Source organism: Drosophila gunungcola, chromosome 3R, assembly GCF_025200985.1.
Source record: "Drosophila gunungcola strain Sukarami chromosome 3R, Dgunungcola_SK_2, whole genome shotgun sequence".
NCBI classification, from domain to species: domain Eukaryota; kingdom Metazoa; phylum Arthropoda; class Insecta; order Diptera; family Drosophilidae; genus Drosophila; species Drosophila gunungcola.
In genome coordinates, this window is record NC_069139.1 from 26,341,817 (window position 1) to 26,355,744 (window position 13,928).

At 45.3% G+C, this 13,928-nt stretch overlaps 3 protein-coding genes across 8 annotated transcripts; 2 read left to right on the top strand and 1 right to left on the bottom strand.

The window, feature by feature from the left end:
- The first annotated feature begins 804 nt into the window (after window positions 1-804).
- Window positions 805-3,494, top strand: LOC128266169 (carnitine O-acetyltransferase). 3 transcript variants are annotated; one of them, XM_053002504.1, is made up of 6 exons: window positions 805-922; window positions 1,260-1,329; window positions 1,389-2,003; window positions 2,059-2,507; window positions 2,567-2,815; window positions 2,880-3,494. In XM_053002504.1, the coding sequence occupies exons 2-6, from the start codon at window positions 1,291-1,293 to the stop codon at window positions 3,439-3,441; spliced, it is 1,914 nt and encodes a 637-aa protein (XP_052858464.1). In that variant the 5' UTR covers window positions 805-922; window positions 1,260-1,290; the 3' UTR covers window positions 3,442-3,494. The 3 variants fall into 3 exon arrangements, with proteins under 3 accessions (XP_052858464.1, XP_052858463.1, XP_052858462.1); XM_053002503.1 differs by lacking the exon at window positions 805-922 and adding an exon at window positions 974-1,181; XM_053002502.1 differs by lacking the exon at window positions 805-922 and having other exon boundaries at window positions 974-1,329.
- Window positions 3,495-4,143: 649 nt separating this feature from the next.
- Window positions 4,144-6,104, bottom strand: LOC128266171 (uncharacterized). The gene has a single exon (XM_053002505.1). The coding sequence runs from the start codon at window positions 6,048-6,050 to the stop codon at window positions 4,161-4,163; it is 1,890 nt and encodes a 629-aa protein (XP_052858465.1). The 5' UTR covers window positions 6,051-6,104; the 3' UTR covers window positions 4,144-4,160.
- Window positions 6,105-6,464: 360 nt separating this feature from the next.
- LOC128266167 (transcription elongation regulator 1) lies at window positions 6,465-13,037 on the top strand. Of its 4 annotated transcripts, XM_053002490.1 has the most exons (8): window positions 6,465-6,765; window positions 6,831-8,347; window positions 8,566-8,899; window positions 9,264-9,414; window positions 11,326-11,733; window positions 11,952-12,316; window positions 12,375-12,704; window positions 12,769-13,037. In XM_053002490.1, the coding sequence occupies exons 1-8, from the start codon at window positions 6,572-6,574 to the stop codon at window positions 12,893-12,895; spliced, it is 3,426 nt and encodes a 1,141-aa protein (XP_052858450.1). In that variant the 5' UTR covers window positions 6,465-6,571; the 3' UTR covers window positions 12,896-13,037. The 4 variants fall into 4 exon arrangements, with proteins under 4 accessions (XP_052858450.1, XP_052858451.1, XP_052858454.1 ...); XM_053002491.1 differs by lacking the exons at window positions 11,952-12,316; window positions 12,375-12,704; window positions 12,769-13,037 and adding an exon at window positions 9,695-9,865 and having other exon boundaries at window positions 10,116-11,335; XM_053002494.1 differs by lacking the exons at window positions 11,326-11,733; window positions 11,952-12,316; window positions 12,375-12,704; window positions 12,769-13,037 and adding exons at window positions 9,695-9,865; window positions 10,013-10,148.
- Window positions 13,038-13,928: the final 891 nt, after the last annotated feature.

Sequence of the window (13,928 nt, forward strand, 5' to 3'; positions counted from 1 at the left end):
TTTAAATAAAATTATTATTTTGTTGGCATTAATAAAATTTGTTAACTTTTTTTTAGGCACTGGTTTAGAAATTTAAAATCCTCCAGAGATCAAACCTTAATTTTTCGGTGCAGTTGGGCTCCCAGGGTTCAGAAAATAAGTACAATGGAATAAGGAACGAGTAAAAATAAATTGTAAAACATTATCCATATATATCATTAAATATAACAAGTAAAATGACAATTTTAACAAATCAAAAATCCTTTTCTTCCCGCCTTCGTTTGCCAGCTATTTTTTTTTTTGTTATTTTAGAGGTGACAGTAGAGCACGGTAGTGCGATATCGAGTAGTTATCGAACAAAAGTCACAAAGTCCTCGCACTTTTTGTTCATCTCTAGCTGCCTATGAACTACAAAAAAGAACGCTATAGCTCGTTTCCCGACTATAAGATACCCGTTACTCAGCTAACTAACTAATTTTTCCCCCACAAAACAATCGGGGTCTAGGTGGCGCCATCTGTCGAACTGCATATTTCACGAATATATAACTAGGCTCCAAGTGTAAACAGAGCCTTAAATACAAATATAAAATATTAAACTTCATACATATATTTTCTTGAGTGATTACTAGAATCCCCCCATCGTATTTTCTTCACTTTGAGCTAATAAACATCGATAGTCTCTAAACTCGATATTCCCGATGGTTTTTAAGAAAAATATTTTGAATTTTAATTTAAATTATTTTATTTAATTATTTTAACCCATAATCCTAACCTGTTCATCCCAACCTGCTGCCTAATTTTAAATGAGCGCGTAAAATCTCGAACCCATTCGAAATGCTGCATGTAAACAGCTGTTCTTTGTTTTGAATTGTACACAGATAATAATAAAATCGGGGCGAACAATGGCACAGTGGCCAAAAATTACCTAATATTACTATTAATGGTAGGGTGATTGTTTATTCAGAAGTGTATGCAGTAAACAAGACGCTGACTCCGCAGCAACAATGGACCTCGAAAAGTCGCAATCTGAGAGAGTGAAAGTAAACCGGTCGCTGATAGCATTTGAGTTGAGCTCTGCACCTCTGTCGACGTGGAAGCGTTCGTCTGATTCTGATTGCAAGTCAATTTGACAATCAACTGCTAGCTCTGGCTAATCGTGAGCCTTTTGTTTATCGCTTCTAGATTATGAACAAATATCAAAGGTTAATTGCGTGCTAGTAGAGCCACAGGTGCTGACGGGCCACGAATTGACCTATGTATACAATTTCTCCCTTTTGCAGCGAGAGAGTCCTCGAAAAAGGCGACGCCGAGATGCAGTTCCCCCGCAACGGAAAGCTTTTGTGGAATTTGGTAAGATCTTGCCATACTAGTAAAGGTTTACCATAATTCACATCTCAGTCCAATTCCAGACAAAGAGCTCGCTGGCGCAGCAGTCTCAAAATGCGATTGCCAAAAGGCTGCTGCCCGCCAGCTACAGCACCGCCGTGAAAGATGCGCCATCGGATCAGCCCAACCTGCTGAAGTACCATGTTCTGCCGCTGGAAGAGACCCTGAATCGCTTTATGGCCACTGTTGAGCCCTTGCTGACTGCCGAGGAGCTGGAACAGCAAAAGGAGATCACTGCTCAGTTCTTGAAGAACCAAGGACGCGATTTGCAGCAGCTTCTGGAGGCAACCGGCAGTAAGGAGAAGAACTGGCTGGCCCACCGCTGGCTGAAGGCTGCCTACCTGCAGTACCGATCGCCAGTCACTGTCTTTGTCAGTCCGGGCATGACCTTCCCCAAACAAAACTTCAAAGACTCACGCGCTTTTGTGGACTACACGGCCCGAGTTATCTTCGGGTTGGGTGAGTTCAATGACATGGTCCATGCCGGCAAAATTCCTATTGTTAAAATGGGCAAGGACGAGCTGGACAACAGTCAGTTTGGCAAAGTATTTGGCACATGCCGCATACCAAGAAGGGGCACCGACGAGATCGTCTACAACCCAAGCTCCGATTATGTAGTGGTGATCTACAGGAATCATGTAAGTACATCGCATTCCATGGCCTTTCCTTGATAACTATCTAATTTTATTATAGTTCTACCAACTGCAAATATATAACAAGCAGGGTAAGCTTATTGCTGCTCCATGTCTAGCCGCTCAGCTGGAGAACATCATGTCGAAGGAAACAAAAGTTGGAGTTCCCTATGGTATTTTGACCACCGACTCGAGAGACAACTGGGCCGAAGCCTATGAACATCTTTCGGAAACACCCAGTAACAGGGATGCCTTGAAAACCATTCAGAGTGCTCTCTTCACCGTCTCACTGGACGAGGGTACCACCTTGAAGCAAGGCGAGGAGGTCGACGAACTAATTCTATCGCTGATCCACGGTAGTGGCAGCAAGGTCAACAGCGGCAATCGCTGGATGGACAAGACCATTCAGCTGGTGGTGAACCCAAATGGCAACGTGGGATTCACCTACGAGCACTCGCCTGCTGAGGGCCAGCCCATTGCAATGATGATGGACTATGTGGTGCAGAAGATGTAAGTGGAATAATCCACATTTGTTAGGGAACTACTCTCATTCACACATATATTTTTAGGAAGGAAGATCCCAACTTCGGGCAAAACGGGTCGGAGGACTTTACACCCGCACAGAAATTACAGATTTCATCAGCTAATAAAAGCGTTGAGCAATCTTTGACCGTGGCGCAGAAAAACGTTGATCAACTTGCCGAAGCGCTGCAAATGAAAGTTCTCAAGTTCGACGGTTTTGGAAAGGATTTCATAAAAAAACAACGTCTGGGACCGGACAGTTTTGTTCAGATAGCGTTGCAGCTTGCTTTCTTTAAGTAAGTGGCCTCACTGACGGTTAGACCTTTTGAAATAACCTTGTCTTGTCTTTACTATTTGCAGAATGCACGCGGAGCCAGCTGCGCAATATGAATCGGCACACTTGCGCATATTCGATGGCGGGCGAACTGAAACTATACGGTCGTGCTCCAATGAGTCATTGGCCTTCTGCCGCGCCATGCAGGATACGAATGCCACAGACCAGGAACGGGCTGATAAACTTCGTGCGGCAATAACGTCTCACCAGATGTACACTAAATTGGCTCTTCAAGGGAAAGGAGTCGATCGTCACCTGCTTGGACTGAAGCTGATGGCTCTGGAGAATCGCCAACCTGTTCCCGAGTTCTATTCATCGCCAGGCTTCGTGAAGTCCAGTCACTTCCGCATGTCCACCTCGCAGGTAGCCACCAAGTATGAAGCTTTCATGGGATATGGACCGGCTACTGACGATGGATATGCTTGCTGCTATAATCCTCGTGAACACGACATTATTTTGGCCATATCTGCTTGGCGCCATTGTCCAATAACAGATCATCTGAAGTTCGCTAATACCCTTGAGGAATCCTTTTCTCAGATGAAGGATGTTCTTGAAAATGGTTCTGGTCCGGTTAAATCTAAACTGTAAATGTCACAGAATAATGAATTTTTGCAATAACTGATTAAAATTTTGACGACTAAGTTTATGTTGAAGTTGGGGGAGAGATGGATACCAAATTTAATATCAGTGAACGAATATAAACAAAAATGTGGAGTTAGAAGATGCCACTCAGTTAAGGCAAACTTTTTTGTACCCCTACAGAGAGTATTACAATTATAGTCAAAACTATATATAGCTCCCATAAAAACAAAACAAAAATATTTGAAAATAAAATACTTCATACTACTTTAATTTAATCGAATCGGACGACTTCCATAGGAAACAACGACATCACAAAGCTACCGTAGAAAGATTAACAAATTCATTAAAAAACATACGTGTTTTTACTGTTTTTAAACATAGACGCAAAAAAATGAAATATCGGCAAAGGTTTATATATACTCTGACTCGCCAAAGTTTGTTTCCTTTCCTGTTAAAAATATAAGTAGTTTTTATGGCTTATGAATTTTTTAAATTAAATAATTTAGTTTGGCAAGTAAATGGCACGGCTATGTTTTGTCATCATAGTTTTTTTTTTAGTAAAAATGTCTCTATTAACGCATTGCAAAAAACTGAACAACATTAAAATACTCTTAGCTAGGTCTATTAGAATCTATTTGTAGATTTCTCAGCTGAGTGAATTATATCCTCTTAGCCCTAGTTTCTGTTGAACTAAATAGTAACATACACTTGTCGTCAGGTTATTTTTATTGTTTACAGTTCTTGCTCAGATACGATACGAAGCGTGCAAAGTTAGTTTTTACTGTGTAAATAGTGGCCCGTCGCTCTTTCAGCTCGCGTCGCTGTTGGCGCAGCTTTGACTTGAACAACTCCTCCAGGGCCTGTACGCGATCGCACATCTCCAGCTCTGCGATGATCTGCGGCCAGTCGTCCACGGCGAAAATGTCCATGAGCCCGTCTAGTCCTTCGGACAAGACCCAGAGATCCTCCTCCTTGGCGCAGGAAGTCAACAGGAATTGGACTATAACCTTAACCAGTGGCTCTGAGAGAAGGGAGCCTAACGTGCCCAGCATGCGGTTCCAGTTAACACGTATATTCAAATCTGTGCACTTGCTGGCTCCCTCGATAATCATGTTCAGGTCATTCTCGGTCATCTGACCAAAGAGATCCCTGTGCGACTTGAGCAAGCTCAGTGAAGAGCGCATCAGCGAGGTGATGGCCTCCAGAATGGCTACATCTTCGGTTCCCTTAAAGGCCTGCTGGCCCAAGGTCATCCACATGTTGTAGACGTCACTGTGGCCGCCCAAATCTTCTGCCGCCAGCACGTTGCATAGGTTCTGAAGGCAGATCAAATAAGACACCCGCAACTTGACCACTTTTTCCATGATTTCCTCTTGGTCGCCCAGAAGTTTTTCCAAGGCCGGATCCAAGGGCTGTGCCTTTTGCCAGAGCTTCTCGACCACCTTGTTTTCTTTGATGGTCTCCAAGAAGTTGGCGGGCAATCCACCCGCTCCACTGTCAGCCGCCTCGTCCTCCATGTCGAAGTCGGCCACGCTCTCGGTCTCCGACTGCTCGCTATCCGTACCCCAGTTGCTTTGGTCATCACTGGAGCCCAGGTTCGTGATAATCTCCGCCACCAGTCGCTGGGCGTCAAGCAAGTGCTCCAGGTTCTTGAGTGTCACGTCAGCATCGCATTGATTTGGCTTGGACTGATTGGCGCTCTGTGCTTCCGCCATCTCCTCCGTCTCCATTGAGATTTCCAGCACGGGGGCTTCGTTCTTTGACTTGGAATTCTGTATTTCGGTTTTGCAGCTCAACAGCTGGGCCTGCGGATCGATGGTGAGCAGCTTGTCCAGGCTGTTCAGGATCTCGCGAGTGTGGGCGGCCGAGCAGGCGGGCACGTTGCACAAGATTCCAGCGGCCAGGGCGTTGAGGTACAGCTGTGCGTGGCTCTCGGCGGGAACGGCCAGGAGCTCTGGTAGTATGCTACTGCTGGCCAGGACGTTCCACGAGCTGGTGTTGTTCTCGGACACCACCAGCACCAGTTGGGCCACCGAAATGGCAACCTCCAGGCCGAATTTCCGGTAGTCGAAGCCCATCAGCAGACTGGGAAGGAAGTTTGCCTGGTTGAAGGCTTCTGTGGCCGTGGGCGAGCTCTCGCACAAATTGCGGAGCACATGAATCGCCTGCAGAAAGGTGTCCGCATGTAGTTCGTTCTCGAAGCCATTTTTGGTCAGATCATAGCTCCGGATGAGTGTCAGCAGGGCGGTCAGTATGTCGTTTTCCACAAGAAAGTCGCACACCTCCGTGCCAAACACGGACAAGTTCCGAAAGGCACCAGCCGCCGCATTTCGGATGGCGCTGTCCTTGTCACACAGCAGGGGCGCCGCAATCCGGGCCAGCTCGCTGCCGCAAATCTCGCGCACCTTCTCCTTGCGCAGCGCCAGCACGGCGAAGGAGTGCAGTCCGTTCAGCTTGTCCTCCACATCCGACCGCTGCAGGTGCACGCAGATCGCCTCGATGGGACCGCAGCCCGCCGACTCACCCGCCGCATCCGAGTCCAGGGCCTGCTCCAGGTCCGCCGAGGTGTCCACGCCGGAAGGCGTCCGTGTTTTTACCTTTCGGACTTTTCCCATTGCAACTGCACGTGTTTACAAGCCGGAGTGTGACCAAGTAACGTTATTAAATTTGGCCAGGGCTTGGACCCACACAAAATATGGGCGCGTTCATCCAAATCACTTTATCAGTAATCATTGGTCGCGTTCCTCTTGATATGTGATATTAAGATGCTTAACATGATTCAAAAGAAGCTACCTTGTTTGTTTTTGGTGATTATGATTTCGGAGTTTTTTCATAATCGCTTGCTAAAACAACCCAACAGCCTTAGACTAGCCAAATAATAATTTTAAACAAATAGTTTAAATTAGAAAATAACTAAGTCGCAAACAAAATGTATACATACATTTGTGAACTCTACTTATTCGGTCTGGCAACGCCGTTGGCAACTTGTGCTGCCACCTGACCTGTTTTATTCGATAACAAACCTATCGAGACCAGTAAGTTGTTTTTACATCTCTAGCGGCAGAAAAGTGCAGAAAATTTTCTGAAAATTTCTAAATGCAAAGTGAGAGAGTGCGTACAGTGATACCTGTGTGCAATGGAAGCGAGTCTAGAAGAGAGCATGGACAGCGAGCACACCAGTTCGCCGATCAGCAAGCCGGAGGCGAAGGAATCCCCACCAGGAGTGGGCCTAAATGGAAACGGCAATGGTAGTGCCAGTGGCAGTGGCAGCCAAGAGGCCCCGAATAATGGCGTTGCTATAGCCAAGGAAAAACCCATCGATGGCCAATGGTGCGTTGTTAGGGAAAAGTCAGTGTGTTTCCCATCGAAACTTTTTTACCTTGACCTAATTTCAGGAGCAAGCCGTTTAATGCATTCAGTGGCCGACCCATAGGGGAGCACTCAGCACGAGAGCACACACCGCAGCAGCAGGCTCTACAGCAGCAGCAACAGACACAACAGCAGCCACAGCAGCCGGTGCAGCAACAACAACCTCCTCCTGGAGCAAATGGCGTGGCGGGACCGCCGGAAATCTGGGTAGAAACGAAGGCGGAGGACGGCAGGTCCTATTATTACCATGCGGTAACAAGGGAAACCACCTGGACCCGACCCGAAGGACCCGATGTGAAGATTATGACCCAGGCCGAGGTGGAGGAAATGGCCAAGAGACCTGCCCAGGCCGCCAAGGCGGAGGCCAAGGCCGTCGAGACGCCCGGAGAGATTCCAGCGGTTTCGTCGCATCTTACCTCGCAACCGCCGCCGCATCTGATGAGTCAGCCGCCACCGAATGCGGCAGCTCCACTGCTTTCCCAGCCGCCACCCAATGTGCGCCAACAGCCACCGCCCATGTTCCAGCCACCCGGAATGCAACCGCCTCCCGGGTTTGGACAGCCGCCGTTTTGCATGCCGCCACCGGCGTACGGGTTTCCTGGGGGAGCGGCTCCAGCTGGAGCGCCCTGGGTGGGCGTGGGTGTACCGCCCTGGCAACAACAGCAGCACATGCACGGCGGCCAGGACAATAAGCCAGCCAAGTCGCTGATCATCAAACCCGGCGTTATCGATCCGGCAGTTATTGCACGGGCAGCAGAATGGTCAGAGCATCGTGCTCCCGATGGCAGGCCATACTATTTTCATGCTGCTCGAGGAGAGAGTGTCTGGGAGAAGCCGCAGGCGCTGAGAGACATGGAGGCCGCTCGAATGGCTGCCCACTCTGGGGTGGCGCCTGCTGTGGCAACGGCTCCGACCGGATTACCGCCCCATCTGCTGCCCAATCCCATGATGCATATGCCACCAGGCTCAGCGCCACCAGGATTTGATCCGCATGCTGCTTTTGCGGCCGCTGCTGCAGCCATGAAAGCGAATGCGGAGAACAACAAAGCGGCCCAGGCTGCTGCTTTGGAAAAGGAGGCTAAGAAGGCGGCAGAGGAGAAGCGGAAAAAGGAGGAGGAGCAGAAGAAGGCGGCGGCCACCGCCAAGCAGACGGACAAAAGTCGACCGGTGACAAGTACACCCATTGCCGGAACTCCCTGGTGCGTCGTTTGGACAGGAGATGCCCGCGTCTTCTTCTACAATCCTTCGACGAGAACATCAGTTTGGGATCGCCCCGAGGATTTGATGAATCGGGAGGATGTGGACAAGGCGGTTAACGAGCGACCCGAACAACTGAAGACCCCGCAGGAGAAGTCAGCCGAAGCGGACCAGAAATCCAGCGACGAAGCCGCACAGGAGCAGACTCAAGCCCAAGTCCAAGCCCAGCAGCAAGAGCAGGTGCAACGGGTGGAACCGGAGGATGACGACGACGATGAGGTGATCAAGATACGCACTGAGTCCGAGTCTAGTGTGGAGGAAGTGCCCACAAAACGAGTGCGAATGAGTATGTTTATTTTTGCTTTTAATGCTTAAGCATAACCTTTATATTTTGTACATTGAATCAATCAATTTTAAATGTATTTCGGCTAGTATTCGTATATTCTTATCACTGAAAACCCGCTTTTAACTGATTTTACAGTTTTTTTTAGTTTATTACACCCATCTTAAACCAAGCTGATTCTAATGAATGCATTTTCAATCTCGACGCGTTTCCAACTTTAGTTTCAAAGTCAAAGCGGGCCGAGGATGCCGCCCTAGAGGCGGAGCAGCGGGCGGCTAAGGAGCGGGCCCTGGTACCCTTGGAGATGCGCGTCACCCAGTTCAAGGAGATGCTTAGAGAGAAGGACGTGTCGGCATTCAGCACCTGGGAAAAGGAGCTCCACAAGATCGTGTTTGATCCGCGATATCTGCTGCTGACGTCAAAGGAACGCAAACAGGTATTTGAAAAGTATGTCAAGGATCGAGCAGAGGAGGAGCGTAAGGAGAAGCGGAACAAGATGCGCCAGAAGCGAGAGGACTTCCGCAGCCTAATGGAAGAAGCCAGGCTGCATGGAAAGTGAGTATATTGTGTATTAAGACACATTAAAATATGTTTTTTCGATTAAGACATCACCGACCGTCCGCATGAACACCAAGTTCTAGGGAACTATAAAAGATTATGTAAAGATAATCAATTTAAAATTTATTAACGGTACCTTTAAAATGAAGAACACAAATTAATGTGTTGATTTTTCGAAAAATGTTGAGTTTAGTTGCTACAAGAAAATCCCCATAGAATAAGAACTTTTACAAAATTGTTGGGTCGAAATGTGTGTTGCAGCTTTTAGAATATTTTAAAATTGAACCCTTCAAACATGTTTGAAGTAATTCCTTTACCACATTGGTTTAAAGAATGTTTTTTATCCTGGATCGTTTTGCAGATCCTCGTTCTCAGAGTTCAGCCAGAAAAACGCGAAGGAAGAGCGGTACCGGGCCATCGAGAAGGTGCGCGAGCGGGAGAGCCTCTTCAACGAGTACATCGTGGAGGTGCGGCGGCGCGAGAAGGAGGACAAGCAGCTGAAGAAAGAGCAGGTAGGCCTAGGGTACGCTCGAGCGCCCAACCCCATCACCTTACGTATCTTGATGTTTAAACATAAATGCATATCTTTATATATATTTAACTTACCTGTATGCCAAATGTATTTACATAATGTGATTGATTTTCTGTTAACTTTTAAAACCATAAACAACGTGTGAATCGAATCGAAACCGAATCGAACCAAACTGAAAATGAAACCGAATCTGAACCCCGATCGATTGCATTACCCCTGAACGTGTTGGGTTCCCGGTGGTTTGCCACCCGATACCTTAGCCACTAGCTAGCAGGTTACAGCACAAATGCACCACCCAAAACACCAAAATACACAACAGCAACAGCATCAAGAACCACCTGTACAACCACCTCGACAGCCAATTCCGCCCGCCGTCTGTCATCGCCGTCCACTGATCTACTTGACCCACGCACATGCTTGCAATCTGTGTGGTGAGTTACTTGAAAACATACAAAGCAAAAACATTAAAATTTGTTTTTCTGCAATAAGAAACAAATTTGGAAAACAAAACTAAATAACAAAAAAAAAAAAAATATACAAATACAAATATTTAAAACAATAAAACAAAATATCGAAAGGTTTGCCAAACTGAAAATTACCTGATAATCGTTGGTGTGATTTCCACTTCCCGCCCTTCGCCCCACGTCGCCCCTCTCGGATGTCATATGCGATGTGATCAAGAGGATGATGCGATGATGTGATGATGTGATTGGCATTGGGAGTGATAATGATGTTTGAAGTTCGCGTTGGGCTCTCGGATGGATGCCAACGAGCAGGAGACGGACAGAGAGATTGTTCCAGAGCGATTGTTCCAGAGCGACAGCAATACATGTGCAAGTGTCTGCGGCGCTGAGCAAACAGTATGAATAATACTTAATTTAATTAACCCACTATTTTCGTTTTGTTTACAAATAATGAAAGCACACAGCAGTTTGTCACCTGACAGAGGCAAGCCCAAGGAACCGAACTCAGCCAATCCAATCCAACCTGTGCAGACCAAAGACTCACGAGATATTAAATCCGCAACATCTCGAATCTTTGCTCTCGCAGGTCCAGACAGCGGCCCAAAGCCGCTGAAATGCTCTCTGCCCCATATCCTTACCGTATACCATATTTTTACTGTAGATCTATCGACTATTGTACCCTTCGGCCTTGCTGAAGTCTCAAAACCATGGCCTGTAAATTACGAGAGAGAAAAACGGGTTAGCTGGTCCGCTTTCGGTTCTAAACCCACACAATCCTCAACTATTGCTTGATCTAACACCTGTATTATTTGAGACTTTGTTGTATATTTTATTTTTATCAAGCACCACTGTATACATGCAAACCTACCGCACATATTCTTAGTATTAGAGTATAATTCACTGAGCATTTACATTTAAATTAACCACAATTTAAAACCTGAACTTCATTCATCTTAAATGACATTTATTGTCAGCTGCAAAAAAAAAAAAAAAAAAAAATTTAATAAACCTTTATCGGTAATTTGGAGTATGCACTTTTATCAACCCTTCAGCTCTGTGAATTGTACTGTTTTTAACCATTTTCCTTTATTTATTTTTCCATTTCTTGATTGCGTGGTTCGATTTGAGTCTGTTCCCACCCACTTCTCTCTCTGCTCACAGGACCTGAACTAATCTTACGTTCTCTTTCAGTTAAGTCTCTGACAACTAATCAAAACCCTTCTTTTGCAGGCTCAAAACAGTGTAACTATGTTTAATAGACTAAGAAACAGTAGCTCTAAGCTTTAGGTCAGACTATTAAGTAATAGAATGTTAAGTGAAGGGCTCATCAATGCCAGACCTCTAATTCTATATGTCTTTCGCATTTCTCTTCTCTTCCGCATGGCTGTCATGTCAATATTCCTTTCACATACACTCACAAACTCTAGATCCGCAAGGACTTTCTGGACATGCTGCGCGAACGGCACGACATCGAGCGCCACACCAGGTGGTATGACATTAAGAAGAAGTTTGAGTCCGACCCGCGCTACCGGATAGTGGACTCCCTGTACCGGGAGGAGTACTTCGAGGATTATCTCCACATAATGAAGGAGGAGAAGCGGAAAGAGCGGGAGTTGCGCGAACAGCGGGAACGAGAGCGGCACCGCGAACGCAAAGCGGATCGGAGGGATAGGGACAAGGACAAGGAAAAGGATAAGGACAAGGAAAAGAGTCGCAAGGATCGAGGACGCAGTCGTTCGAGGGACAAGGATCGCGAGCGCAAGTCGTCCAAGGAAAAGGAAAAACCCAAGGAGGAAAAGGGCAAGTCGGAGAAAATCAAGAAACGAGAAACTCCGGTAAGTCACCAATTTACTTTTTAATGCTAATTAAACGTTTTTTTATCCGCTATTCCATTATAGAAATGGAAAATAAAGGGATGTTTTTATAGAGAATAAATGCTCTTGTTATTGAAGCTATAACCGTGGCGCTCTCACAAATTTCCTTTATATATTTGATGGCTTTTTCGATGTGTACTATACTTTACTAACCAAATTGTGTGTTCTACTTTCTGTAGGAGGAGGGCGAGCACCGCGAGGAATCCGATAAGGAGGAACGAGCTGGCAGCGTTGACAGCGAGGTGGCTCGCCAGCGGGAGAACGAGGCTGAGCAGAAGCAAAAGGAGCGCGAAAAGAAGCTGAGGGCAGAGCAGAGCATCCGGGAACGGGAGAAGGAGGTGCAACGTACCCTGGCCGGGCATCTGAGGGATCGGGACAAGGAGCGTGAGCACCACATGCGCGAAGAGTGCATTGGTCATTTCACCGCACTGCTGACAGATCTAGTGCGAACGCCGGACTTCACATGGAAGGAGGTCAAGCGCCAGTTGCGGAAGGACCATCGATGGGAACTGATCGAGACCCTCGATCGAGAGGATCGCGAGCGGTAGGGAAAAAATCAATTTTTAAATATTTTCAGCATACAACTAACTTCACTCTTTCAGCAAATTCAACGAGCACATTGACAATTTAATGAAAAAGAAGCGGGAGCGATTCCGCGAAATGCTGGACGAGATCAGCACTCTTCAGCTGACTAGCACTTGGAAGGAGATTAGGAAGCTGATCAAAGAGGATCCTCGGTATCTCAAATACAATTCGGACAAGGGCGAGCGCGAGTTCCGCGATTACATCAAGGATAAAACGATGACGGCGAAGACTTCCCTTCGGGAACTCTTGCAGGAGTGCAAGTTCATTACCCACAAGAGCAGCGATCTCATCAAGGAAAATCCAAACCATCTCAAGGAGATTCAAGACATACTGAAGAACGACAAGCGGTAAGAACGGATTCGCTCAACAATTGATAACAAAATAACCTGTTTTATCTTGTTTGTCCTACAGCTATCTGGTGCTGGATCACATGGAGGACGAGAGAAACACTATTGTGCTCGGCTTTTTGGAGGAGCTCAACAAACGCGGCCCGCCGCCACCACCCACAGCTTCTGAGTCAACGCGCCGCAACAAGTAGTGGCATTATAAGAAAACCGCTAATTATTCAATTTAATAATAACAATTAAATTATTACACTAAGCCGAAGTTTTGTAACTTCTAATATTTTAAATGAATAAAATAAAATACACACATTAATGCAATTAAATATAATGACTCAATCAACTCCTTTTCATTCATAAATATTTATTGATCATTTATACGTTATGTTAGAGTTGCGTTTTTCATCTATATGTTGATCATGTTTTGCTTTTCATTTTTGCAATTTTATTTTTATAATTTATGTACTTATTTACCCATTCATCGGTTGCCTCATGGCTACCGTTATTGTTTAATACACATTATTTCTGCACTGTAGACAAGATTACTAATATCTAAAAATAAATACAAATACAATAATCCGTAATTTTATTCGTTTTCAAAGCCAGACTTCTTTCCATCCTTGTGGAAAATGTTTGTGTATTAGGAACTAATATTGAAAATAATGTTTCCTCAGTGTTGCAAAGAAATCTTTTCCTCTCGTTTGTATAAAGTTTTTTCTGATTTTGGTGTTTAAATGATGTTAGCACAAGCTTAACTAATCTAATAGCCCTGTTATGAAGGGAAACGATCGGCTATGTCGTCTGCGCAATATGGATTATTATGCAGGGATTGGCTTAAAAGATATCAATTGAATTACAATTCTAAACCAAAACTGGAAAAATAAAATACGCCTAAAATTAATTGGATTGTTAAAGGTTCTTTTAAATATTTTAAAAACAAATCCGATCGATTCCAATCTTTGTAAAATTTTTTTAATTGTCGAAAAACATTAATATAATAAAATTATTTACGATTAAAGTATTTTTGTACAAATTTATTTGTAATGACAAAATTTCTTTCATATTAAAAAAGAACCGCTTGCAAAATCAAGAAATAAATGAGATAATGAATTCGCCTTAATAGTTTAAAGAAATAAGGTATGTAATTTTATTGATCTCGACCGATCCTTTCAGCACCCTCAATATACACGCACCCATTCAAGCATGCTATCTATTTTAGCTGGTGTTTTA

Coding starts and splice junctions, on each gene's coding strand:
- LOC128266169 (XM_053002502.1), top strand. CDS start 1,234: ATGTATACAATTTCTCCCTTTTGCAGCGAGAGAGTCCTCGAAAAAGGC. Junction 1,330..1,388: donor GAAAGCTTTTGTGGAATTTG/GTAAGATCTTGC, acceptor GTCCAATTCCAG/ACAAAGAGCTCGCTGGCGCA. Junction 2,004..2,058: donor TGGTGATCTACAGGAATCAT/GTAAGTACATCG, acceptor ATTTTATTATAG/TTCTACCAACTGCAAATATA.
- LOC128266171 (XM_053002505.1), bottom strand. CDS start 6,050: ATGGGAAAAGTCCGAAAGGTAAAAACACGGACGCCTTCCGGCGTGGAC.
- LOC128266167 (XM_053002490.1), top strand. CDS start 6,572: ATGGAAGCGAGTCTAGAAGAGAGCATGGACAGCGAGCACACCAGTTCG. Junction 8,348..8,565: donor CACAAAACGAGTGCGAATGA/GTATGTTTATTT, acceptor TTCCAACTTTAG/TTTCAAAGTCAAAGCGGGCC. Junction 12,705..12,768: donor ATACTGAAGAACGACAAGCG/GTAAGAACGGAT, acceptor TTTGTCCTACAG/CTATCTGGTGCTGGATCACA.